Here is a 26,073-nt window from a genome sequence, read left to right on the forward strand (position 1 = left end):
AGGGAGATGGGAGAGGGGGCCGCCGGGGTGGGGGTGCAGGGTGGGCAGAGGGGGAGGGGGAGGGAAATGGGGGAGACGGGGAAAGGGGGATCGGGTGCGCGGGGAGAAGGGGTGTAGGAGGGGTCGGGGGGAGGGGAGGGGAGGAGACGAGGAATGTGGGGAGACGGGGCAGGGAGGCGGGGAGGAGGGGGAGACGCGGAGGGGCGATGCGGGGGGGGGGCAGACGGGGTGGGGAGACGGGGAGGAGATGGGGGTGGTGAAGGGGGTGTCTGACGAAGATCCGCGCGGGGATACGAACACTCCGGCGGCTTCTAATTAAAGACCCGAGCCGGGCCCTCGGGGACCCGCCTGACGTCGGCAGCCGCGGGGATAAGAGGCGCCCCGAGGTCCGAGGCCGGACTCCGCCAGCCCGCACCCCAAGCCACCGCGAGTTCCGCGCCCGCAGCTCGGAGGCTCCGCGTCCCCTCCCCGCGCGTCCAGTGCGCCCCGCGGCCGGGCGCCGCCGGGCATGGAATAGGGATCCGGGCGCCAGCTCCGGGGCGCGGGGACTGACGCCGGAGGACGCGCACGGCTGCGGGGCGCGGGGACGGGCGACCCGGCCGGGTTCCTGCGCGCAGGTGGCCTCGCGGCTGGCGCCGGGCAGGTACGAGCCGGGCTCCCTCCCCAGGGCAAGGGGTTTTCCAGAACCGGGCCCAGCGGGCGTCTGGGGAGAGGGTCTCGTCGCGGGGGCTTCTCGGCGGAGATCGGGAACACAGGGAGGAGGGGGCGACCGCCACACAAAGGCGCTGCTGGAAACTTGAGCCCGGCCGCCGGGCAGGGCGCCCACCTCCCGCCCCCCGACTCGCCGGGGTGCGCTGCGGATCCCTGAGGGAGACGACTGGGCCCGAGCCCCCGAGCCGCCGCTGGCCCCTGCTCGGCGCCCGTGGGGGACGGAAAGTTGAGGCGCCGCGCCGCGGGGCTCCAGCCGATGAGCCATCTCCAGGAAAGTTCGGGGCCGCGGCGGGGCCGAGGCGCTTACAGCCCGGCGCGGAGGGCGCGCGGCACCCACAGCGCGCTCTCCACGTCGCCGCGAGGGGCCTCGGAGAGGGGGCGTCCTCGTGCGGACCCCGCCCAGCCTCCCGCCCCGGCCCCGCAGCGGCCCTCCCGGTCCGGACGGCGCGGGGCGCCCCTCCACCGGCTTGGCGCGCGTCCTCCGGGGCGCGGGGGCCGGGGCGCGCGGTCCGAGGGGAGTGGCCTCGCCTCCCTCCCTGCCGACCGGCTCTCCGGGTCTCCCCGCACCCTGTCCCTCCAGCGAGCCGAGCTCCGGGAGCGAACCGACCCCACCCGGCCCGGCCGAGCGCAGAATGCACGGACCCGGGCGCCCCCTCCTGCTGGGGCTGCTGCTCGTGCTGGGGGCGGCGGGGCCCGGCAGGGGCGGCGCGGAGCGCCGGGAGGCCGCGGACCGACAGACACTGCTGCGGCTCATCGTGGAGATCGTCCAGGAGCTCAGGAAGTACCACTCGGGGGAGTCCAAGAGGCTGCAGCTCTCGGGCCGGCAGGACTACATCCTGGACCGCAGGGAGGTCGCCGACTACGCCTACCCCGAGGAGCAGAGAGTGGGTGAGTCCCCGCCCGCCCGCTGTGGAGGCGAGCGCGCCGCCTGCAAAGGCCTCCTGCGTGTGGGGCTGGCTGAGCCCCCGGGTCTGCCTGTCCTGTATCAGGGGACGCTAGAAGATCCAGGACTTGCTTGGAGATAGAACTCTGAGAACGCATACGTAGTTTTAAAATATAAATGCATTTCTACTGTTTAAAAAAAGCTGGGAAATATTTTTATTTAAAAAAGGATATAGGAATTCCATGAATGATGCCTGGCAGATAACATAACTACCCCTCATCCACATCTAAGACGTGTGAGTTGTTACCCTGGTCGGTAATTTCAGCATGGAACTGTCATCTGTTATTTTGGAAATGGAAATATTTTCAGCAAAGCAGTTTCAACTGAGACAGAAATGTTTCAGAATCCCCCACCCCCATCCCCACGGCAGAGCCTTCCCAGAGTGGCTGCCCTCTGGGAAATTTCCAAGGAAAGCATGCAAGCTTTTAATGCTTTCATGACACAATCAGGTCAAATATGATAAGGTCAATTTTATATAGACTGACTAAAGTTAGTTGTAAACGAAGACTGACATTTAGGAGATGTCTAAACCTTGCAAGTAAGATTCTTATAGAAATTTTCCCTCTTTGAATGAGGAGAATTGGTGGTAGTGTGACCACATGCCATCACATTACCAGTGCAGATCAGGTGAGTAAAAATGAATCCAGATGACTGTTAAAAAGAGCAAACACAAGGCTGAAAGCAGAAAGGATGTCAGTCAGGCTAGTCACCAACTCCAGCTAGGACTGCGCAGACACATCTTTCCCTGGGAACTGTGCTTTTAGCTCCTCTACGCGGTTCTGTCTGTCTGCATGCATTCATATCAGCCTTCACAACAGGTGGTACTGACATAATCTCACCCTTTTTCTAAGTAAATACCTAGAAGAATATGCCTATAGCAGATTTTTTTGTTTGTTTGAAGGATGATATCAGGTTTTCTTCTTAGAACTTTGAGAGATTGTTGAATTTGATTCTCTAGGTCTTCAAGATGAAAATGTCTAGAGTGATTTATTCACTGGAAGATAATCGTCTCACACACACACACACACACACACACACACTCACTTCATGGTCCCTGACTCTCTCCTGGTGGTGGAGATTGGTGTTAGTAGTGGATCTTGGAGAGTTGTGAACCTGATTTGAGGACAATGTGCCCACTCACCCGTCCTCATATTGCCATGTACAGCGATCAAGGGACTGCTGTGATTGCTGTTTATAGCAGAATATCCAGTAATTTTAAACATCCACTTCAGATCACATGAGAAAGTGCTTCTTTTGGTCAAGTTAATAATTTATTTCTTTTCCCTTAAACAGAAATTGTCCCTCGAGATCTAAGGATGAAAGACAAGTTTTTAAAACATCTTACAGGTAAGCTTTCTGCTCATTCCTTCGCCTCTCCCCAGATACTGGCCTCCAGGAGCTCTCACTATCTGTTTCTTCTTGTGCGTTCCAGGTCCTCTGTATTTCAGCCCAAAGTGCAGCAAACACTTCCACAGACTTTACCACAACACCCGAGACTGCACCATCCCCGCATGTAAGTGACCGCATCTGAATCGCTGGGCCCTCCACCTGGGTGAATAGGCGCCTGCCTTGTGTCACCTAGACTTGCTAATATTTACTCCCTGTTGACTCTGCAGTCAGGGGCTGGGCTGAGTAGACCATTGAGGAAGATAACGACAAGCAGCAGCTAGTGCCAAACAGAACACGGTTTACATTTGCTGGAATTAATGAACTCTTGGAATGGGCTGGAATCTCCCATGCATTTCTTGAATTCTGGCCTCGTGCCTGTCCTTGTATCCACTCAACTCTAACAGTGGAGCAAATGCTTAAGATGAGTTGCTGAGATGACTACTATAGGGTGTAAAGTATTGAAGGATGGGTCTGGACCATTCCCACCGCCCTGGCCACAGACTTTTTGTTTCTACCAGTAATTATAACCTCATCACCCAAGAATTTTACTGCTATTTCAAAACTTTGCTCTTCTGCTTGGCTTCATCATTCATTCAGAAATGCAGGTGCCCCCTCCATGTGGCTCTCAGCTGCAACTTTCTGGGTTATCTACAACAAAATGGATTTCATTTCCCCCAAAAGTGGCTCCTTGTGCTCTTCACAAAACCTGCAGTGATGACAAGTAGCTTAGTAGGTAGAGTGACATGTGCTAGAGCCCTAAACCAATTTTTGTGTGTGTAGGGACCACAGGGGGACAGCTGTGCAGATAAGTCAGGCCTCTTAGGAGCTGCTTTCAGGACCATCCTTAGCGGCAGCAGACCAGCTCTGCCTGTCCTGCTCAAAACACCAAGCCCCTTTCCATGAGTAGGCAGCAGAGCCACCTCATGGAGCTCTCCTACCCCCAGACACAGCAGGAAGGCAGGGAGCTCCTGCTGGAGGGAGGGGCGGTGGCCTCGGGCAGCGCTGTCACAGGACCAGCGGCACACGCGCTATCTGTGGGCTTTGCAGACGCCACAGGCTCATCCACAGACCCTCCCCGGGAACCCCGCCCCCGACACTTGCTGCCTCTTCAGCTAACATAACTGAGTCACCCACGATTCTCCTGGTCACCCAGAAGGTGAGGTGGCAGGATCAGGGCGCATCACGGCTACACCTGGACCTGGAGATAGGTCAGTGCCCTGGACGCGTGGCTGCTCACATGGCTTCCACCAGCTCATAATGAGCTTGGAGCCGAATCTGGGCACGTCTGTGCAGTTCAGGGCTGCATACAAGGGTTCCCAGAATCCTGGCAGGTCAGACAGAAGGAACAATAGACCTTCTCACTCAAGGTGTGATCTTGGGATGAGCTCCTTTGAAGAGCAGGACTTTTGAGTCCATCACACCCACTGAGCAAAGTCGGCACCTTAAGGGGACCCCCCCACCAGGTGGCCATCAGAGTGGAGAACATGTTTTCCAGCAGGGAGATGATTGACCTCGGGATCTTAGGGCATGTGTCAAATGCCAGTATCTTCTTTGAGCTCATATAATCCACTGTATCACATATGGTCTGTTTAGGAAAACCACATCCTAAAAAACGTGGTGCATCTGGTGAAGAGCCAAAAAGTCAGGAGTCCCAGTGACCCTGCTTCCAGCTGTCAGATCATCCTTTGAGTCCAAATTATGTCCTCTAAATATTTATCAGGTGTAATTTTTGAAGAATTAACTGCTTGTCTACCATGCAGTGCATATTTATTGCTGTCAATTTATTCATTCACTCGGAATTTTGGCCAAGAGTATGAACTCTTCTGTCTTTAAGTAGGATTCTGTGACTCTTGAGAAGTAAACTCTGTCTTGAGGAATCCCTGTGTGGGCGTGACTGCTGAGCTGCCTGTCCTCTGAGGCAGCACCTATGAGACGAATGGCGCAGGAAACCGCGGTGGCTAGGAAGGCCAGGCTGCACTCAGAAACCAGCCCTTGCTTCCCTCCATCGTCCAGCCAGGTGTTTTCACTCTGGTACTTGGCTGCTGACCCACTGTCTTTAGAATTTTTGTGTGGAAGGCTTTATGTTATGATCAACTCAAGAGGGGACCCGGCCTACACGTGACCTAAAAGTTAAATAACACAGGGCACGGAAGACCGTCTGCCAGGAAGCAAACGAAAGCCATTTTGATGAGCCCAGCAACCACTGTGAGGAGCAAACAGGCAGAGAGCAGGCGTGTGGACGTCCGCGTCCCTGCCCGCCATGGCCCCCAGTCACATCACTTATCTTCTGTCACGTGACACTCACGGCCCAGAGGTGCCATAAATTATTAAGTCAGCAGCTTCAAGCCATGATTGCAGATGACAGTCTGCGTACTGCTTCCAGGGAATTTAGAGTGTTTAAAGGAATGAATGGCTTTCGCAGCTGCTATGGTTTTTAGTGAATGCTGTTCATCTAAGTTGCTGAGTTATCTGACAAGGGTCTGTGATCTGTCCTCACTTGCAGACTACAAGAGGTGTGCCCGGCTTCTTACTCGGCTGGCAGTCAGCCCAATGTGCATGGAGGGATAAGGTAAGCTGGCGGCCCGGTCACCATGGCCTGCACACCAACAACGGGGTGCGCCTGGGACATGAAAAATTCACGGGGGTTTAGAGACAGTCTTTCTCAGCGAAAGTAGAGTTACTGTGGGTCAGGCTGACAGAATACTCCAAATGTCTTTAAATACTGGCCAGCAGTAAAACACACAGCACCGCAGACAGCTGCTGGGACCCAGTCCCAGGAGGGCGCGCTGGCCGAGTGCACATTGATCTGCACACAGCCCGCTGGCTACTGACCTCAGCACGTGCTTGGTGCATGTGTGAAGTCCTGCTCACCCACTTACAGGCTCTCATTCAGACATTCACAGGTGAGTATCTGACTGACTGTATCCATGCAGATTCTAGAGACACACTGTTTGAGGCGGACTTCTACCAGGATGTCAGGGCACTCAGGAACAGCTGCGAACAGGCATCCTCTGTGTCTTGTGTGCCGGGCCAGCCAGATGCCGGGTCTGCCTGCGTCTGATGGCTGCCCCTGCGTCTCCCGTGAGTCGAGCAGGGGTGCTCTCTGTGGCAAAGGCCACGCTGACCAAGGTCTGCGCGAGTGCCCGGGGCAACCGCCGTGGGTGCTGCGCTGGGCTCCGCCCACAGCACCGCTTCTCCCCAGCGGGAGTCCCTCCAGCAAACAGGGGTTCAGGCAAACAAGCGGTTACTGGAGGCTGTGACCCCACACTCTCCACAGGCTCATGAAACTTACAACACTTCCTATCTGGGAGGAGTGAAAGCACATTTTTTAAAGTGAAAGCTGTGAAATTCCTCCTCCTTCATTTTTCATCTGAATGCCGTCCAGTTTCTCTTCCACTGCCCACGTGGCAAACAGAACACTTATTTTTAAAACAATGAATGGATTATTATAAGTCTCCCAAAGTACCTGCCAGGAGAGATGAGAATGCTTTTATTAAGTATTTCTTTATAGTTAAAGCATCACTGTTTCCAAAGATGAACCAGGCACATCCTTGGAAAACAACTGCCTTTACTCACAAGTGGGGAGACCGACTCAGGCCGCAGGCTCCCCGCCTCCCTGCCTGTGAGCTGACCCCTGCGTCCCCTGACTGCTCTCCTGCAGAGACAGCTTGCCCGAGTGCAAAGGCGGGAGGAGTGGCCCCCTGGAGCCCTGGTGGCTGTGGCTCGGCTCCCAAGAGTGGTCCCGCTCTGCTCTGTGTCAGGAAGCACGCTTGTCACCACTGTCAGGAACCATGTTCATTTTGGCCAAGAAAGGTGTCATTTAGAATACAGATTCTCATGCTAAAATACCTTTATAGTACTTTAAAAGATTAATTTCTTCCAATTCCAGAAGCTTTAAGCCCCAATTGCAAATGCTTAACTGGTTGGTGACAGTGTAGACAGTCAAGGGTCGCCCTGACCCCCTGGAGGGCAGAGCTCACATTCTGCATCAACATCCGACTTCGCTTGCAAGCCATAAGTTGTGCCCAAGCGCCTCTTCTGCGGTCCTAACCCACGAAGAAGTCAGGACGCTCCTGCAGAGGGAGATGCCTCTTCCCACGCCAGACCATGACCTCAGCCTCTTAAAGGCTGGTCTAAGGAAGTCAGGCTTCAGGGGGTCCTGAGCATGGAGCCCCTCCACTCCATGATCTCAGAGCAGAGCCCTCTCCTTCTTTCTGAACCTCACAACCTGATCTCCTCCAGCCAGAGGAGTCTAGCTTTCCAGCCCCTCTCCCACGTGGCAAGACAGCCTCCCTCACACCCTTTCCTTGATCTGGGCTTCCCCTCGGTAATTTCAAGGCCTTAGGCCAGGAATATTTTCAGAGGAAACAAGTAGCAAGCATCCACCTCATTCTACAAAATGCAGCCTGATCTGAGCAGCCCAGGACCACCCTAGTCAGTTAGACTGCACTGCCGAGAACCCACAGCAGACGCGGCAACACTGCGCTCGTCTTCAGCCCGACAGGCATTCTCTTCATCTGAGACAATTTCACTCCTTCAGCACAGCAGGCCAGTGGTGACAGCAGGACTGAGTTACTTCCCACAGTAAAAGACTCACAGGAACATGGGGAAACATGCAGACTCAAATTCCTCAGGTCTGGACACACATCACTGTCAGTCACTCAGTCTGTCTGACCCATGGACGGTAGCCCACCAGGCTCCTCTGTTCACGGGATTTCCCAGGCAAGAACTCTGGAGTTTTCCTTCGCCAGGGTATCTTCCTGACCCAGGGATTGAACCTGGGACTCCTGCATCGCAGGTAGATGATGTTACATGTAGTTTAACATATAGGTCTTCCAGTGTGAGTCATTTTAGGAGACCAAGCCTGTCTGTTTTGCAGTGAGCAGAGCCGTGCAGCAGCCCAGGACCCATGAGAAGTGCCTTGGAGACCAACAGGACAGAACCCACTGCCTTCTGAACACACCCCGTGAACAGAGATTTATTTTTGCAGACAGACTCTTCCATAATTCCTTTGAGTTTCGTATGTTGTTGACACCATATGTGGACACATTCAGTAAATTTGTGTGCCTGACAGCAATGCTTGCCACTCATCATTTTAGACAACAGGACTGCATTTGATGTGTCATGCTGTGAAATGGCAGAGAGAGATCTTTTTTCCTGATTAGGTGACATCACAGATATTTCTTTAGAAACATAAGCAGAGTCAGCAGAATCTAAAAATATATTTTCATATAGCATATGGTATTAATATTTTATTATTTTTACAATTAAATTCCCAGAGTATTATTTGGAGCTGCATGGAAAAAAAAAAAAAAAGAACTTCAGTGTGGAGACATCTGTGTACATGCTCAGGCTAATTTCATTTGTCCTTTTGTAAAATAAATGTAAAATAGTATGCAGATACTGTGCAATATGTAAATACTGTAAATAAAACACAAGTAATAAATGAAGTGTTTGTTACAGTGAAGTCTTCAGAGTGACTCTTTACTTCTGAAAAAGTTTATCTGGGGAATTTGTGATTTACAAATCTTTATGAGACTGAAATACTGGCAGAAGTCACAGAATATAAAAGGTATAAATAAACTGAGAAAGCTACAAATTCTTGTAAGGGACAATCAGCATTTTCTAGGAAGTGGTACTATATTGGTGACATACTCCATAAGATACGTGATTTGGTAGTGAATAGTTCAAGTAAGTTTGCCTCTGTATTTCCTGTATGACTTTGTAATGGAAACGTGCAACTAAGCTTCCAAGAAGCTCCAGATCTTATAGGTAGATATATTTTCTAGGTAGATGTATTTTATAGGTAGATGTATTCTATAGGTATACCTGATATATTTTGTAGGTAGATATTTGATATGTTTTGAACAAATCTGACTGGATCTGACTTTTTTAAAGACAAGTGAATCCAGCAGTGAGTTCTTCTGTTCAAACGATCCCTGGTCTGAACACAGCCTGACACGTACTGTGCTGCTGTGTCCGTCATGTCGGACTCTTTGCAACTGCATGGACTGCAGCCCGCCAGGCTCTGCTGTCCATGGGCTTCTCCAGGCAATAATACTGGAGTGGGTTGCCATGCCGTCCTCCACGGGGTCTTCCCAACCCAGGGATCTAATCTGCGGCTCCTGAGGCTCCTGCCTTGCAGGTGGATTCTGTACCGCTGAGCCACTAGGGACGCCCCAGATAGAGCCTAGGGACAAAGTCAGCTAGAATCCGAGGATTTGTGTGATAATCCGCATGTAAGACATAAACATTAAGTAAACTATGAACATGAAAGAACAGAAAGAGTAAAAAATTCTCTTGCTCTGAGATTATTAAGCAATTACTAAATGGTCAAGACTCTGGGGTTTAGCTTCTGAAGTACTTTACTTTCCTGTTTTCTAGCTGCAGTTAAACTTTTCCCCTTGATTCTTTACTTTTTAGAGCTATCATTATCAAATCCTCAGTCCACCTAACTCTCAAGTCTTCAGGATAAGTCTCACGTAGCAGTCTTCTGGCCAAACCTCCCCAGCGTTTCACCTCTGCTAACCCTGACGGCCAGGGGTGACGACAGCCTTATTCGTCCCTCAGGCCCAAGTTAGTTTAGGACTAAATGCCCCCACCTGAGGCCCTCATGAGACTGAGGCCTGGACGCCATGCCTCTGAGCTCTTCCTGCTTCTGAGTGACCGTCACTCAGACTGATCTGAAACTCAGTGCTCCCAGGATTTCAGGTCGCCAACTGTGGACCGGGGTGAAGACTCGGAGAAACGGAGAAACGCGGTTCCTCATCCAGCCCTTCACGCAGAGTCTCTCTTGAGTTCCCAGCCCCGCCCTCTGCTGAAGGTAAGGGAGGCAAGGCGGCTACATAGGGCTGAGGGCCACCATCTTCCCCCATGAACAGATGAGTCAGGCAGAAGCAACGCGCTTGCTTAGTAGGTCCGCTCCTCAGGCTTCTGCCCGACCCTCAGCAGAAGGCACACCACACCCCAAACACAGAGACGGGGGAGCCCGGGCGTTCTGACTCTTCCTCCCCTCTCAGTAAAAAGCAGGCAGACACCAGACTTGCACCTCAGTTGTATTTTTCTAATTTCCCCAGTTTATTTGAGAACAATTTTGTCTGACATACATTCATATGAATTTTAGATCAGTTATTTCAAAGTGCGCACAAATTATGTATATTTCCCTACAACCAGGCACTGACAAAAGAATACTTAATATATCAATATTTAAGTATTCCAACATAAAAGGACTTTTTCCAACTTAATACTTTTTCCTACACAAGGTGATCTATAATTGGCATTCAGGCAATTATATGCATGTAGAAGCAGACACAGTCCCCAAACTGACCATAAGATAAACCAGCACACACTTCTCCTGGATATAATTACATTTCCAGAGGCAAAGGGGTTCAAATGGGAACAAATAAGCTGACTTCCTTATGAAATAAGCTACACAGACACAAACTAAGAAGGAGTGAAGGTGCTAAAGGTGAATCCCACAAATCTCTCTCCTTCCTGTCCTGAAAATACACGCGTGGGCACTGTGAGCGCGTGACACTCGACCAGCGTTGCTGGACGCCAGGCCCTGGCATCGAGAGGTAGTGCAGGCAGGGGCCCGTCCGGAGGGAGAGGTAGTGCGGGTTCCTGGAAGGACGTCTTATTCACTTCATCATGTTCTACTGTGCTGCTCCACTATTTCCACTGTTCCACTGTTTTTGTAACTGGGGCAAAGTGGGAGGTTTGTAACTGGGGCAAAGTCTAAGGAACTCTTACCCCATAAACTATCTGAATCAAAGATTTTTTATTTACTCTTGCTAAACACAAAGACTGATTTCCATCTACAATTATTTTGTCAGGTGAGAAACAGCGAGTAAGCTGAAGGGAGGGCTGCAGCCTTGGCTCAGAAGGGACACTGTTGACAGTTGACACATGGCCTGGGGGGACGAGCCTGGGCCACAGCGGGACGGCCTGGTCAGCGGACCTTCTCCAGGAAGGCCCTGCAGCACCGCACGCACTGCTGGTAGACGGTCTCAAAGTCCGCGTCGTTGCCCTGGAAGGACAGGGAGAAGGGAGAGTAACAAAAGCACTCAGGGACTCGCCTTCAGGGCGCCTGCCTCTGACCCCCAACGGCAGGCACTCACGCGGGCTCTCTGTACGTCGCCCTTGTCTGTGAGCATCAGGACGGAAGTGAGACCACACTTACATAATAGGGATCTTCAATGATAAGTTGTTTTTGTGGATCATAGCTCCCGAGTAGTTCGATTTTCGCTCTGCAGTTTTTAACTTGATTACTTTTTCTATTCAAATCTCTGTAAAATTGAAACATGAACTTAGTTTTCTGATCTATGGCTTCCAGTTAAACTGGGACATCTGCTAGGGTTTTATGAAGTATCCGTATCAAAATCCAGCAAAAGTGACCTGATTTAAAAAGGAAACCAAACACTCGGCAGTTCGGCACAGCCTCCACGTGGCTGCCCCAGCGGGCTCTCTCTTCCAGGCAAGGGGGCTCCAACAGCAGCAGGCTTGCACAGAATGTGCACCCTCAGGTCGGACAATAATTAGCACTCTCCTCTGAAGCACATGTTCAGAAAGACCCAGGGTCAGCAACTGAGCAAGACAACAGGATGGAACTCCAAAAGCCACGAAGACCAGGTCCCAGAGGGTGGCAGGCTCCCTGGGGAGGTGTCCTGAGCAGACCCTTGGCCACTCCGTCTGCTCCCACCTCAGCCTTCTCACTGAGCTTTGTGGGGCCTGGTTAACAAACCTCCAAGGGGGAGGCCAGGGTCTTACAGGAATCCTGCAGGCCTCAGAGCACAGAGCCTCCCCGAGAAGCCACGGGGCTGAAACAAGAGGGGCGGGTAGGACTGGGATGGCAAGGGCTGCACCACCAAATGCCAACCACTTCCGGAAATTTATCTAGTAAACATGCCACACAGAGGTCTCTAGCAAGATGCTGCTGACAACGCTGATAAGCTATTCAGTGAGAAAAATGAGGCCAAACAAGTGAAAAGCAAAAACACAAAATATACGCATTTTAATGGACTTAATGAAAACCCAGGTAAGTTTGGTGCATCTGTACCTGTCCGCTCCACAACAGAGACTCCAGGAAAGAGTTTCTCTTCATTAAACGCAGGCGCATTTACGGGTTAGTAGGGAAGCAGTCAGGGTAGCCCTGTGCTCACGCGGAGGGCTGCTCTCTGTCCCCTTGGTGTGGGCAGACGCTGGGGGCCCTGCAGGCCCTGCAGGCAGACTGTGACCTCCCCTTGGTGTGGGCAGACGCTGGGGGCCCTGCAGGCAGACTGTGACCTCCCCTCAGTGTGGGCAGACGCAGGGGGCCCTGCAGGCAGACTATGACCCGCTGTGTGACAAGCAGCTTGGCGCCTGCCTTACAGCGGGCACAGGTCACACAGTCCTCTGAACTGTCAGACACACTACTGTATTCACTTATCTTTGCACAGTCGGCACATTATATCATATTGTTTGTTAGGTTTAATTTTCACACAGGTGGCCCACCCTAGATGTCACAAGAGAGGCCCAGGTGACCAGTGCCAGGCACACACCGCTGCAGAAACGCCACCAAGCTCCTTGCTGCCCAGATTTAGGTCCCGAGGGCCAAACCCACGTAAGTGACAGCACAGTGGTGGTGTGACTCACGTGTGCAGAGCCGAGGCCTAACGTGGGCCACGTGCACCGCTGAACCGGGAACCTGGGCAAGCGACGAACCTCCCTGTGCCTCCAGCTCCTCTGCGATAGCACGGGGCAAGCCTGCAGACTTGTGGGCTGAGTCTCTGGTGTGCAGAGCCGCTTTTGTCTAATACCTTCATCTGACAGCTTTTGTTTTTAAATTGTTTAAGGCAATGAACAATTTAAATGGAGTAAAAAGTCTTTTTTGGTCAGTCTTTCTTTCGGGGTGGGCTGGGGCAGCAATAAAGGGGAGTAAGATGAGAAACACAGTAAAACACTGTGCTGCCCATGAGTCATCAGGGCGAGAACACTCTCTCTTCTGCAAAACAGAGAGTCCCTTACATATCAGACTTGTCCTTATCCAAAGATGCGTCTCAATCAAACACACCTATGAGACTCAATTCTAAATGACTGGATTTCTCACTCTTCTAAATAAATAATTCTGCATATTATGACCATCACTATTTATTAAAAGTTTAAGGTAATAAAAAAGTCATTTGAACAAACTGCTTGGCCTATTACTGAAATGAGTTGAAGAGAAATAGTTTTTAAAAATGTGATTACCTCAGATTGCTCTCATCCATACATAGTATATAATCAAAAGTGGCAAAGTCTTCCTTGGTAACCTGAAAGCAAATGAGAAATCAAAACACAGTGTTTACATTCAGACCAATCAAGCCTAGAGGACCAAAAACAGAACTTAAAAAAAAAAAGCTATACTTGAATCTGCTACTAATTAAGTTGAACCATTTAGGGCACTTTAGAGTTAAAACAGAGTTAACCTATTAGTAATTTCCTAGAATTGTATCACAAAGTTTTATAAAGCTTCCTGGAGAAACCATGAGATAGTCTTTTATCGTATGTGCATGCCAAGCTTATACTTCATCTTAGACTTCTCAGAAACAAGGTGTAACACAGCTAACTCATTGCACACTCCACATCCGAGTCCTGTTCTTCACTCTCCAGGCCCTCGTTCCGAGCCCCCGTGATGGGCGCCCCCTGCAGGGTAGACAGCTGTCTTTGTGGGGCTTCCCCCACGCAGGGCGGGCAGCTCACGGGAGTGACTGTGTCTCATGGAAAAATAAAGCAGAGAAGAGGGGAGAGGAAGATGACATGTAAGTAGGGGTCAGGGAAGATGAACTAAGACAGAAACGCATGAGTGACACTCTCTGGATCGTCTTTCTTCTGACTGAATATTTATAATCTGGACATGACACAGGAACAGTGCCACTCAGTAGTTTTACAAATTCTAACCTAAACTTAGCATTTTGGGGGGATCCCCTCATAGCTCAGTTGGTAAAGAATCTGCCTGCAATGCAGGAGACTCCGGTTCAATTCCTGGGTCGGGAAGATCCGCTGGAGAAGGGATAGGCTATCCACTCCAGTATTCTTGGACTTCCCTTGTGGCTCAGCTGGTAAAGAATCTACCTGCAATGTGGGAGACCCGGGTTTGATCCCTGGGTTGGGAAGATCCTCTGGAGGAGGGAAAGGCTACCCACTCCAGTATCTAGAACTAAGAAAGAAATGCATGAGTAACAGTCTCTGGATCTTCTTTCTTCTGACTGAATGTCTACAATTTGGACACGACACAGAAGAGAGTGCCACTTGATATTTTTTACTGATTCTAACCTGAGCTTTTCATTTCTTGACATTTATAAACACACGCCTGCTAAAATATAAATGAAAAATTATTTTACGAGTTTTTACTGTTATAATGACAATAAGAAAGGAGCAACTATATTCAATTTTAATAACCTATAAGGGAAAAGAATCCGAAAAATATATAGAATAGAATCACTCTGCTGTACTCCTGAAACTAACACAGTATTGTAAGTTAACTACACGTCAACTAAAAAAACAGCAGGAAGGGAGGGAGGGAAGAAGGAAAACATGCCCCAAATCAAAGGTGGAAGTAATTTCTAGGAATGCAATTTCAATAATCATCTTCATCACTAAAAAAAGTCCTCTGAAATACAGTGGTACAGTGACACCACAAGGAAGATTCTGATAATCTGGTTAAGCAGAGAAGTGATACTCGACTATACTCAGTTTTGCAAAAGAACAATAAATATACTCATTATTCTGTTAAAAATAATAAATTTTGGCTCTCAGTATGCATTTGCATTAGTTTTCAGCATACTATATTAATAAAATACTGGAATCAATTTTGTTCACATTCCCAAGGTACTAGATTATTTCAAAATGTATTAGAACAAACATTATAAGTTATTGCCCCAAGTTAGTTGTCTGAAAATGTCCTGGGATTAAACATTAAACATTGTCTTTAATTTTGGAAAGACTGTGACTACAGACCCTAAAATTTAGTAACTGACAGCTACATGTAGCTACGTGATGTTAAGATGTTAAAATAATTGCTAAAGAGTTGACAATTAACATAAAGAATGCACAGTAAAGGATTTCCGCTTGCACCTATAAATGAAATAGCTGTGACAAAACAACCCTATTGCTAAAAAAACCTAGAAAATGCCCATCAAAACCGAACACATCTGCACAATCATTAACTCGCTCCCACGACAGCCAGGCTGAGAAAGACCAAAATCCCAAGTGCCTGTGCAGAGCCAAGGGTGCAAACCCAGGGGCTCTGCTGCTGCGGACAAGCCTGGCTGCCTGAGAGGCTGACCTGCCAGAGGCAGCCAGCAGCCTGCTCCCGCCCCCAGAGCACTTGCTGACCCTGCACCTCGGCTTGGGATCAGAAGAGAGACCTTAAACTTCTTGGTTTTAACTCTTAAGATGTTTACCAAAGTTATTAAAAGTAAAATTGTTATAAACTATTTGCTTAAAATAATAAAAATTCATGACTTGTTATTATAACATTTTTGTAAATGAAAAACAGCTATACTTTCCACACTGAAACACAGGCAGGAGGAGAGTTGCACTGTTTTACATCTCTGCAAATTTCTTAAATATCTGCTTATTCAAGATGGGTGGTTATCCTGTGTGCTTCAGCATCTGATCGGCTGAAATACCCAAGCCCAGCCTCACACAAGTACATAGCTTGAAAGAAGTCTTTTAACACCCATTGTATGACTGTGGATCTTCTTTGATCTAACACCAAAACTCACTAAGCAGTGATTTCTCACAGGTCTCTTACAATGCGGAGTATGAAACCACATCAGCAAGCTTCTCCTCTGTCCACGTTCACTGGCTAGTCTGACCCTTTGAATGGACCCCTCACTCACACATTTTGACCTCATGACCGAGGGTCCCTGGACCCCACTGTGGGGACCACGCTCTAGACTCACAGGAGGGACTGTCAGCAACATCTGAGTACACTGTGATCACAGCAATGGGGGGTAAAGTGGGTGCTCAGCATCAGGAGGGTAGAACCATGTGGCCTCCCGGGCCATGAGAAGCCTGGGCAGAAGCACCAAAGGACAGCCAGCAACCTCACCAGTCGGAGAAGCTAGAGGCAAGGATGGCAAGACGGCCAGAGGAGGAGGGAGCCCCAGAGAGGGGAGCCTGGCCCCCACAGGGTCTCTCTCAGAGCACCTGGTGAGCTCCTAACAGACTCAGCACAAGAAGCCGAGAGGACAAGCGGCAGGCAGCAACAGCAGACCCAGGGAGGGAGAAACAGAACTCTGCCTCCAGACAGAAGCAGGCACCCCGATCAGGTAGGGCTCCTGAGTTCCCCCGAGAGGAGCCGACCAGGATGGTCAGAGCCCGGTGAAGCAGGACGAGCTCCCAGTCAGCTCGGAACCAGACCCTTCCCACCAAAGCGAAGCCCCGAGGGCGAAGGACCTGCACGCGGAGCATCCACACAGCTCACAGATCAAGCTCGGCATTTAATCCAAATCAGCACAGAAGCAATAAGCAAAGGGGAAGCAGAGGAGACTCACAAGGACCCAGGTGTCAGTCACCAGACTTTATTTTATTGGGTTGGCCAAAAACCTCATTTGGGTTTTCCAGAATATGTTACAGAAAATTCCAAACAAACTCTTTCCAAATAAACTCTTGTTGCCGTTGTTCAGTTGCTTGTTGTGTCTGATTCTTTGCAACCCCATGGACTGCAGCACACCAGGCTTCCCTGTCCTTCACTTTCTCCCAGGGTTTGCTCAAACTCAGGTCCGTTGAGTCAGTGATGCCATCCAACCATCTCATCCTCTGTCACCCCATTCTCCTCTTACTCTAATCTTTCCCAGCATCAGGCTCTGTTCCAATGAATTGGCTGTTGGCATCAGGTGGCCAAAGCATTGGAGTTTTAGCTTCAGCATCAGTCCTTCCAATGAATATTCAGGGTTGGTTTCCTTTAGGATTAACTGGTGTGATCTCCTTGCAGTCCAAGGGACTCTCAAGAGTCGTCTCCAGCATCACAGTTTGAAAGCATCAATTCTTTGGCACTCAGCTTCTTTACGGTCCCACATACATACATGACTACTGGAAAAACCACAGCTTTGACTATTTGGACCTCTGTCGGCAAAGTAATGTCTGCTTTTTAACATGCTGTCTAGGTTTGTCAAAGCTTTTTGGCCAACCAAATAAACAGCTATGATCAGAATTGTTCAAAAAAATATAGGGCAAATTGCATAATTTCACCCGAGGGTTGGAATCAATTTTTAAATGAAATAAAATGTATTAAATAAAATAACAGACATCAAATATTCCATAAAGGCTTATATCCTGGGTGTTCACTGGAAGGACTGATGTTGAAGCTGAAACTCCAAAACTTTGACCACCTGATGCAAAGAGATGACTCACTGGAAAAGACCCTGATGCTGAGGAAGATTGAGGGCAGGAAGAGAAGGGGACGACAGAGGATGAGATGGTTGGATGGCATCATTGACTCGATGGACATGGGTTTGGGTGGACTCCGGGAGTTGGTGATGGACAGGGAGGCCTGGCGTGCTGCAGTTCATGGGGTCACAAAGAGTCAGACACGACTGAGCGACTGAACTGAACTGAACAGTTTGAAAACACAGAAAGACTAGTATATCACAAAACAGGTCAGTAGAAAATCTCAGACTAAAAACCAGAGTGAAAAGGATGGAAAAAGTAGAAAAGTCATAAGAAATTTATGTTTAAAATACATTTAGGTTGAATTTCAGAAGAATGAGGGGAAGAAAAATATACACAGATAACAGCCCAGAATTTTCCAGCACTGATAAAAACCATCAAGACGCAAATTCAGGAAGTGAAGTTGACCACATAAAATTGCCAGAAACTACACACCAAAGAAAAGCTAAAGACAGCAGAAGAAAATGATAGCAAGTGTCGGAAACAACAAAATTAGGATGGAGCAGATGAACCCTTCCCAGACGGTTACAGCAGAGACATTGTCGCTGTTTGGCGAACGTTCTGTAAGCGAAGAGAATATCAGGCCACCCGTGTTACAAGGCCGCTCCGCCCAGAGGCACGATAAACAAACTGCCACTAACTGTGCAATGACCCTGAATCCACAGATGAAGATGACTGAAGCTCTGCTATGAGCAATACGGAGAATCTCACAAAGGAAAATGCTGACAGAAAGATATGCACTAGAGGATTCTACCGCCATAAAGGTCAGAAGGCACTCTGAGTGGGGCCCTCTGCAGTAGAGGAGGGGAGCCGGTATGACGCAAGATGCACTGAGCACCCAGACATCTGTGTATGTGTCAAATAAAGTTTACTAGAAAGGAAAGAATGTATGGTAAAGTAAACAACCCCACAGAACTAACCGGATGAGAGTTCACATACTCCAGAGAACTGATTTACACGCGATACAGAGAGAAAAGCACCCCAAATGTATTTTGTCTGTTAAACTCAGGTTTAGTAGAAGTATTATAGTTCTCATACAAGTTGTGACACTAAAGAGGAAACCTGTAAACATTAGAAAATGCTAAAAAATAACAAAGATCTGATGTGACACTGACATATCCTACTACAACTTCAAAATTTAAAAAAAATCTCTGTTGAGAAGTTTCTTAAAAGCAACAAGGAAAAGGAAAAAGTAGATTATGTGGAGATACCACTTCTAAAACGGGTAATAATTTCATAAGCAATAACTTTCTAGCTTTGTTTTTCTAAGGCATGTGTATTTAAAATACTTCATTTGTGCCCATTTTTATTATAAACTTAATGTATGAAAAAAATCTGATCTTAAAAATAGAAAACATGAAAATATGATTGCTCATAATTCTCAAGGACTACTCAAAATAAATCTGTTATTTAAAAAACAGAAAGTAGAAATTGGCAAGGAATCCAAAACCCTGAAGAGATAAGAATGGACAAATGATATAAAAAATGTTTAATCTCTGTCCAATGAAATTCCACTTAAGAAAGGGTTTTAAAATAGTTAAATAGTAAATTGTTAACACACACAGTCAACTGACATAGCCAGAAAATTAGTTCACAGATCTCAGATTATTCTAAGACAAAAATAATCTGTGTATTACTAATTCCTGAGACATAAACATGTTAAAACTATTTCTATAGCAATTTTGTTTTGTGGATTTTCTGGCCTACATTCCACCAAATAAACCTGTAATTAAATCCAAGTTCTACTACTTGGCAGCTGGGTAACCTTTAATAAGTCATTTATTTTCTCTCTGGAAGTGTTTCTTGATCTGAAAAATGTGTTTATCAACTACTTCCTGCCACAACTGATAAAAATTAAGACAATAATAATTTAAAATATGATGCGTGGCAAAGCAATCTGCAAAGTTTTCAGCAAAGACAAGATTCAGTGTAACAATGACTAAGGAATCTTTATCTAGTTTTACAAAAAGTTCTGATTTAAGCACTAGTACTCAATTATAGTTCCCACGCTGCCATCCATACTTATAAACATGCAATATATTTGACAAGCGATTTTCAAAATACTTGGCTTCTCATTTTGAAGGCCTCAAAAGCTCTTCCCCAGGCGTGGGCTGTCATGCTCTGACACCAAGCCACAGCCCTTCTTGGGCTGTGTGTGGTTCAGCTGGAATCCCAGTCCACAGAGCTACATTTTGTTAGGATGATACAAAACGAAGTTCAAAGGTTTTAGACAGGTTTTTTAAAACATCCAATTGAATCTCCACAAAATAACTGCACCGATAAAAGTAACAGTTCCCGTAGAAGAACACAGCAGTCAGGAAGAAGCCTATTTCTGCAGAAGCTGGTCCCTGTGCCTACAGAAGCTCCCCGTGCCAGCACCCGCTGCAGCTTCTAGACAAGGAGAGACAGGGTTGGCTGCCCTTGGGCCCCGATGTCTTGCCAGGCACGCCGCTATGGAAACCTCACTCCCCCACCCCATAGTCCCATGTGAGTCTGGAACCCCATAGGCACCCACCAGACCAAATGGCTATTGAAATGTGTTATAATTTAAAATTCAGCTCCCATCACACTGGCCTTATGTCAAAAGTGCAAGAGCCACATGCAGCTGGTGGATTCCACCCTGGAAAGCAGTAGATGCACCCGCCTCAATGCAGAATGTTCTACTGGGCCACACTCCAGAACCCAAACTCAGAAGTAAAACTGCTGTGTGCAGAATATGCATCCATAAAAATATCAGCATTACCCTGTATTTCTAAGGCACTTCACAGTTGAAAATGATTTTGTATTAATAGCAGCACTGTATTCTATTGGGTTGGCCAAAAAGTTCGTTCAAGTTGTTCCGTAAGATGTTATGAAAAGCCCAAACAAACCTTTGGGCCAAGCCAACAGTAACAACCTTGTAACGGAAGCAGACTAAGTCACCATGGACCAGAATACAAAAGGACACCAGAAATACAAAGGACACGACAGCTCAGGTCACCCAACGCTCAGTCACGGCTCTCTCGACCTCGCACTCTAATAAGCCAATTCCAAGGTCACACAAACCTTTCAGAACTGTGGACCCAGGACAGGTGCACTGTGGCTGGTTAAGCCAACCCTACATAAACACATTCATTACACGTAAGTCTCATTAAGCTTCTCACAACTCTCAGGTTATGGGATCAACGTATGAGAAATTAAACAAGGTTTCTTCTACCTGTCTTGCTTTATGGGCTGTGTTAATGCCATGATTTCTTAGGCAGCTCACAGCTCTTGGATCTGGTGACCGGCCCACGTTCCAGTCAGAAACAGCGCCACTGTCAATGACCCACTGCAACATAAAACACACAAGTGCACTTTCAAGGTCAAGTACGGTACCTGCCGGGCAACGTGACTCATGGGGATACCATGCTTCTTCATGCAAGCCTGCCCCCGATAATCAGGAGGGTTTCCTAGTTCATACGTGGATGTCGCTGCACTGTCTATCCTCCACTGCAGGAGAAAAAAAGAATTCTTTTCACAACTTTCTGCCCCAAAGCCATTCAAGTTGGCCTCTTTAAGACAGTAACAGTACTTACATTATCTGAAATGTTTTGATCAGTTACAAGTTTCCTGAAAACCGCTTCTGCGATGGGTGATCGACAGATGTTACCTTAAAAAGAGGTGGGGGAGCAGAGAGTGAGCGTCTGGTTTGAGGGAAGTGCAGGTGTTGAGCCCAGCACAGAACAAGCTCACAAGACTCCACACAGCTGGGGCAGCGAGGGAGCAAGGCAAACACTCTTCCCTGCGGTGACTGTGCTACCAGCACGTGGCAGGACCCAGCAGGACAGCTGACCCAACCCCACTCGATGACTGCAAACCAACTGTCCAAATACACAAAGTACAATGACAAGGACATTAGAAATCAGAACAGTTAGGACCAAAATCATCGTTTTTCAGTTTGCTATCACTGACCCAGAAGCTAATCATGAAATCAAATGAATGGGTTGCAACCAGTCTATTTTAAAATGATATAGAACAAGAGTTTTAAAATATGTACTTTCAAGTATACTGCACACAATAAAACAATACATTGTTTCATAAAATACAGAAGCAAATACATTTAGGCCGAACAGTGGTTCTACACAGACTCCTACTGAAGGACCCGTGCAGAGCCCTTGCTTGAGCGCCGTGCCCCCAGGAGCCGGAGCTTGGGCAGGGACGGGCCTCCAAGCTGTCCAGTTGGCCCAGAACTTCCGCCCAGAACCAGCTGCAAGTTCATCGATTCCCAGGACCACCATCAGTTCAAACTAGCTGGCCACAAATTTGGGGGTCCGCACCTGATGTGTAGAGCTGACTCAATGGAAAAGATCCTGATGCTAGGAAAGACTGAGGGCAGGAGGTGAAGGGGGTGACAGAGAATGAGATGGTTGAATGGCATCATCAACTCAATGGATATGAATTTGAGCAAATTCCAGGAGATAGTGAAGGACAGGGAAGCCTGGTGTGCTGCAGTCCGTAGGGTCACAAAGAGCTGGACACGACTTAGCGACTGAACAACAACAGGTTCAATATTTCTTTAAAAGGATTGTAGAATTCAGGAAAATGTTATAGTTTTACTATTACAAAAAGACACAGAACAGAACCAGCCAAACTCAGAGGGCATATTGAAGATTCTGGAAGAGTTCCAAACAGGAAAGTCTGGTCTTCAGGGACAGGTCACCTTCCCATCATCCATGTGTGACTCTACTCAGGGTACTGCCAACCCAGGATGCCACCCAGAGCTCCAGTGCCAAGGACTTACTGGGAATGACTACAATTAATTTATTGCTTAATTAACTATAATTAAACTCAATTAAAACAAGAAAATAAATGCTGATAGATACAAGAGAACAGGAAAAGAAGACAACATTTCTTATAAGAAAAAAGAACAATTAGGCTTGGTTTGTAAAGTATGAGAAGTATTTATCAATAAATACTGATTAATTGTAGGAAAAAGGTCACCTGACATCACTGTGTTCTCATTTCCCACGGTGCTGGCTGGGACAACATAGTCCATCTGCCTGGCAAAAGTACTGAATACTTCATAGTCTTGCCAAAATTCTTTTCTGCTATCACCCTTACCGATGGTAAACATGTGACACTTTTCTGCACTTCAGTCTGGCTCAGAGGTTAAAGTGTCTGCCTGCAATGCGGGAGACCTGGGTTCGATCCCTGGGTCGGGAAGACTCCCTGGAGAAGGAAATGGCAACTCACTCCAGTATTCTTGCCTGGAGAATCCCATGGATGGAGGAGCCTGGTGGGCTACAGTCCACGGGGTCGCAAAGAGTCAGACATGACTGAGCAACTTAACTAACTAAATGTTTGAAGGAATAAAACTTTCACCTTTCGGAAATGCACTGCTGTTACTGTTCTGCATACAGGCTGCCAAGTGAAATGGCAAACTGTGACCTCAAATCCCCTCAGAACTCCACGTCTCACCCCCTCCACCAGCAAAGCTCTGGTCCAACACACACGCTCTCTTTCAACGGTGGGTCTCCCTCTCATGGCTTTCGCTCTTCTTCAGTCCAATCTCAACACGACAGCTGAACGGCCACAACACCTGAACTTCCCACCTCTGCTCAAAACCCTCCTAAGGCTTAACTCACTCAGTGATCCAAGTCCTTACACAGCTTCACCAGATCCATTTTCCACAGGACCTAATGTGGGTCTGAAAACTAGGAATCAGGACCCACCACCTTTGTACACAGTTCTCAATGCTAAAAATAATTTTTACATTTTTAAGCAATTGAAAAAACTCAAAAGTACAGTATGTTGTAACATGAGATTATACAGAATTCAAATTCCAGTGGGCACGAACAATCACACCGAGCATGACTGTTCACGTACTGGCTAGGGCTGCTTCTGCACTACACTTCTGGTATGACCGTCAAAGCACAATATATTTGTTCTCTGGCTCTTCAAAGGGTTTGCTGACTCCTGCCCCAGCTCACTGCACATGCACCAAGAATGGGACAAGTTTCGGATCCACTGGGCGCTGAGAAAACAAGTCAACATTATCTCCGAGTCCTCGGGAACTGAGGCAAGTCTGTTCAGAAGCAACTAGAGCACCAGACCCAGCGCTGCAGCTTCCCTGCTGAGTCGTGAACATGGCCAGAACCTCTGTTCAGAATCTTTCACCTGCTTTCCTCCAGGTCCAGATGCTTTTCCAAAATACCCTATGCTTGCTTCCCTACTTTTTCCAAGTCTCTCTTCAAATGGCACCTTCTCAGTAAGGCCTCCCCACAAAACCCTTCTTACAACTGCACTCCACTCCCGTCCCCCCTTCCTGCCTTAGTGTTAACACCAGCTGACTGAGTAGCCAAATCCTTGACTGTTGATGATACAATGTGAGCTCTTGAGAGGCAGGGATTGTTGTCTGTTTTCCTCACCACTGTATCCCTAGCACTCAGAACAGTGCCTGGTACCATGGCAGTTGCTGGAAAAAGAAAGCGTACTGAAGATAAACACACACAAGCAGATATCTCCCATCAAGAGCCAGCAGAGTGCACCATGTCAGCCTAACCAACACTGCTAAGTAAAATAAGCAAAGCAATGGAATCCTGTTAGATACTCAACATAAACCGAACTGCCCTTTAATAAAGCTGTTGAGTCCATCAGTCAGCCTTCAGTGTAGAGCTTAAAATCAAATGACGCCCACTGTCAACGTGAAACAAGGACGCCTTTTACTTTTTCCTTCATAGATATCCAATTCTACAAATATTTGGTGAACATATTTTGTCTTAAAGCTGTAAACAGAAAGAAAAATAAGCCACAGTCATTGCCTTCAAGAGAGTTAAATCTAGCTATAATTGCAGCAGGCTTTCAAGTAATTATAATAAAATTTGTGTGAGGGAAGATGTATATAAAGCGTCATGGGAACAATTACCTGTACCAAGAGGATCTGGAAAAAGTAAAGAAGGGAATGCTTGGGTCTGACCTTTTAGAAAGATTCTCCTGGAAAAATGCAAAGTGAGTTCCCAGAAAGAAGTACACAGTGGAAGGCACGCTGAGCAGCTGAAAAGCAGGGGAGCAGGCAACCAGAGGGCGTGTGGGTAGGAAACAGGAAACCAGGGAAAGTGGGAAAGGCCAAGCAGATCTCTGTGGTCTTCCATAAGAGTGCATCTAAGGAGGAGTGGAAAAGCTATTATTCTGCAGGAAATGCAGGCTCATCCAGAGCTTTTTATGGACTACTGGCCATTTAGGCCTTTCTGGGAATTAAGGAGATGGGGTGAAGTGCTGAGATGCGGTATCAAATGAAGAGTCCCGAAAGCTAAAGGAACACTGAACTCTATTTTAAGAATGGAAGGCTGATTGCTGAAATCTTAAAAATGAAATAATTCCGAGCTGGAAAGTACCTAAAGAATTAAAAGGGAGAAAAATACCTTCATTTCATGTAGAGAAATATTGGCACATGGGGCTGTTACACAGCCACCTAAAGAATCAAATCTCCCAGGTTTGAATTTTACAACAAGAAATCCTAAGCCTTCGCATTCCATCTGCCTTTAAGTGCGCTCCATCTGGGAGCCTGAGGCAAGGAAACAGGCCAGCAAACCAGTGCTATCATGGGTCTCGGGTATCAGCAGACCCTTAAAGGTCAGATCAGTTCAGTGGCCTGGGGTTTACCTGCAGGGGAAGGAGCTATAGCCAAGTACAACGGCAAGACCCCGGCTTGGAGTGCAGATGCTGCAGGTGAGCGGGGACCCGGGCTTGAGAAGACTGAACAAAAGCTAGAGACCCAGACCTGCACAGAGGAGTCGGCAGGCGACAGAGGTTCTGACTCAGACACCTGACTTAGAACCGGGCTTGTCAAGAGCACCCAGCGTGCAGAGCCGCGCTGCGGCCGCGGGGCGCACACAAGGGGCGCCGCGCACCGACCACCCTCGGGTCTCCCATCTCTGGCCGCCTCCCCATCGCTTTCCCTGGTTCAGCAGCGCAGAGCAGCTCAGAACGCATAACGCCCTACCCAGCCCTCCGGAAAGCTCAGAGCAGGGCTAGATCGGCGCCGTCTCACCCAGACACACGAACAGCACCGACTTGGTCACCTGCTCAGCCATCTTCCCGCGCGCGCAGAGGCGCCCAGTAAAAACGTCGGAACGCTTCCGACGCAGCGCATGCGCAATGCGAGCGGCCCGCCGGTGCGCCTGCGTAGTCCGGCGCCGACCTCTGGGGCGAGCGGGGCGGTTTTGCGCTGGCGCAGTCTGGCCCCAGCGCCGCCGGCTGGAGGCGGAGCCGCGAGCCACCTGGAGGCCTTGGGGGAGGGGGATGGCGGGGCGGTGCCGAGAGCCACCTGAGGGGGGAGGGCCCCGGGGAGGAGCGGGGTGCGCGCCGCCGAGTGACCGCCGGGACCGGAGTGGGCGTAGCCCCGGGCCACAGGGGTTCGTGGGACCGCAGGGCGAAGCAAGCGCGGCGGGGCCTGCTCTGTCCCCTCGGGTCCTCGGAGAGCGGAGGGCCAGTCCTGCGCTCAGGTGAGCGCCCGTCAGCGAGCCACCGGCTGCACGTGACGGCCGCCCTCGGGGGGCGGGTCCACTCGCGCCTCGTGAGACCTGGGGCCCCCGCCCCCGCCCGGTGGGACCGCCGCGTTCGGCCGGCGCCGCGCGGGACGGCCGTGGGCTGCG

At 48.7% G+C, this 26,073-nt stretch overlaps 2 protein-coding genes across 4 annotated transcripts; one reads left to right on the forward strand and one right to left on the reverse strand.

The window, feature by feature from the left end:
• Positions 1-267: 267 nt before the first annotated feature.
• On the forward strand, positions 268-8,510 carry ALKAL2 (ALK and LTK ligand 2). The gene is made up of 6 exons (XM_043453626.1): positions 268-643; positions 1,292-1,599; positions 2,948-3,001; positions 3,087-3,167; positions 5,547-5,612; positions 7,923-8,510. The coding sequence occupies exons 2-5, from the start codon at positions 1,344-1,346 to the stop codon at positions 5,609-5,611; spliced, it is 456 nt and encodes a 151-aa protein (XP_043309561.1). The 5' UTR covers positions 268-643; positions 1,292-1,343; the 3' UTR covers position 5,612; positions 7,923-8,510.
• Positions 8,511-10,099: 1,589 nt separating this feature from the next.
• ACP1 (acid phosphatase 1) lies at positions 10,100-25,615 on the reverse strand. Of its 3 annotated transcripts, none has more exons than XM_043453127.1 (6): positions 25,470-25,609; positions 21,016-21,089; positions 20,816-20,929; positions 13,271-13,332; positions 11,226-11,331; positions 10,100-11,072 (listed from the first exon to the last, which is right to left on the reverse strand). In XM_043453127.1, exons 1-6 carry the CDS (start codon positions 25,510-25,512, stop codon positions 10,995-10,997), a joined length of 477 nt encoding a protein of 158 aa, XP_043309062.1. In that variant the 5' UTR covers positions 25,513-25,609; the 3' UTR covers positions 10,100-10,994. The 3 variants fall into 3 exon arrangements, 2 of the variants coding, with proteins under 2 accessions (XP_043309062.1, XP_043309061.1); XM_043453126.1 differs by lacking the exon at positions 20,816-20,929 and adding an exon at positions 20,655-20,768 and having other exon boundaries at positions 25,470-25,608; XR_006266611.1 differs by lacking the exon at positions 10,100-11,072 and having other exon boundaries at positions 11,258-11,331; positions 20,655-20,929; positions 25,470-25,615.
• Positions 25,616-26,073: the final 458 nt, after the last annotated feature.

Source organism: Cervus canadensis, chromosome 30 (genome assembly GCF_019320065.1).
Source record: "Cervus canadensis isolate Bull #8, Minnesota chromosome 30, ASM1932006v1, whole genome shotgun sequence".
Classification (NCBI taxonomy): Eukaryota; Metazoa; Chordata; class Mammalia; order Artiodactyla; family Cervidae; genus Cervus; species Cervus canadensis.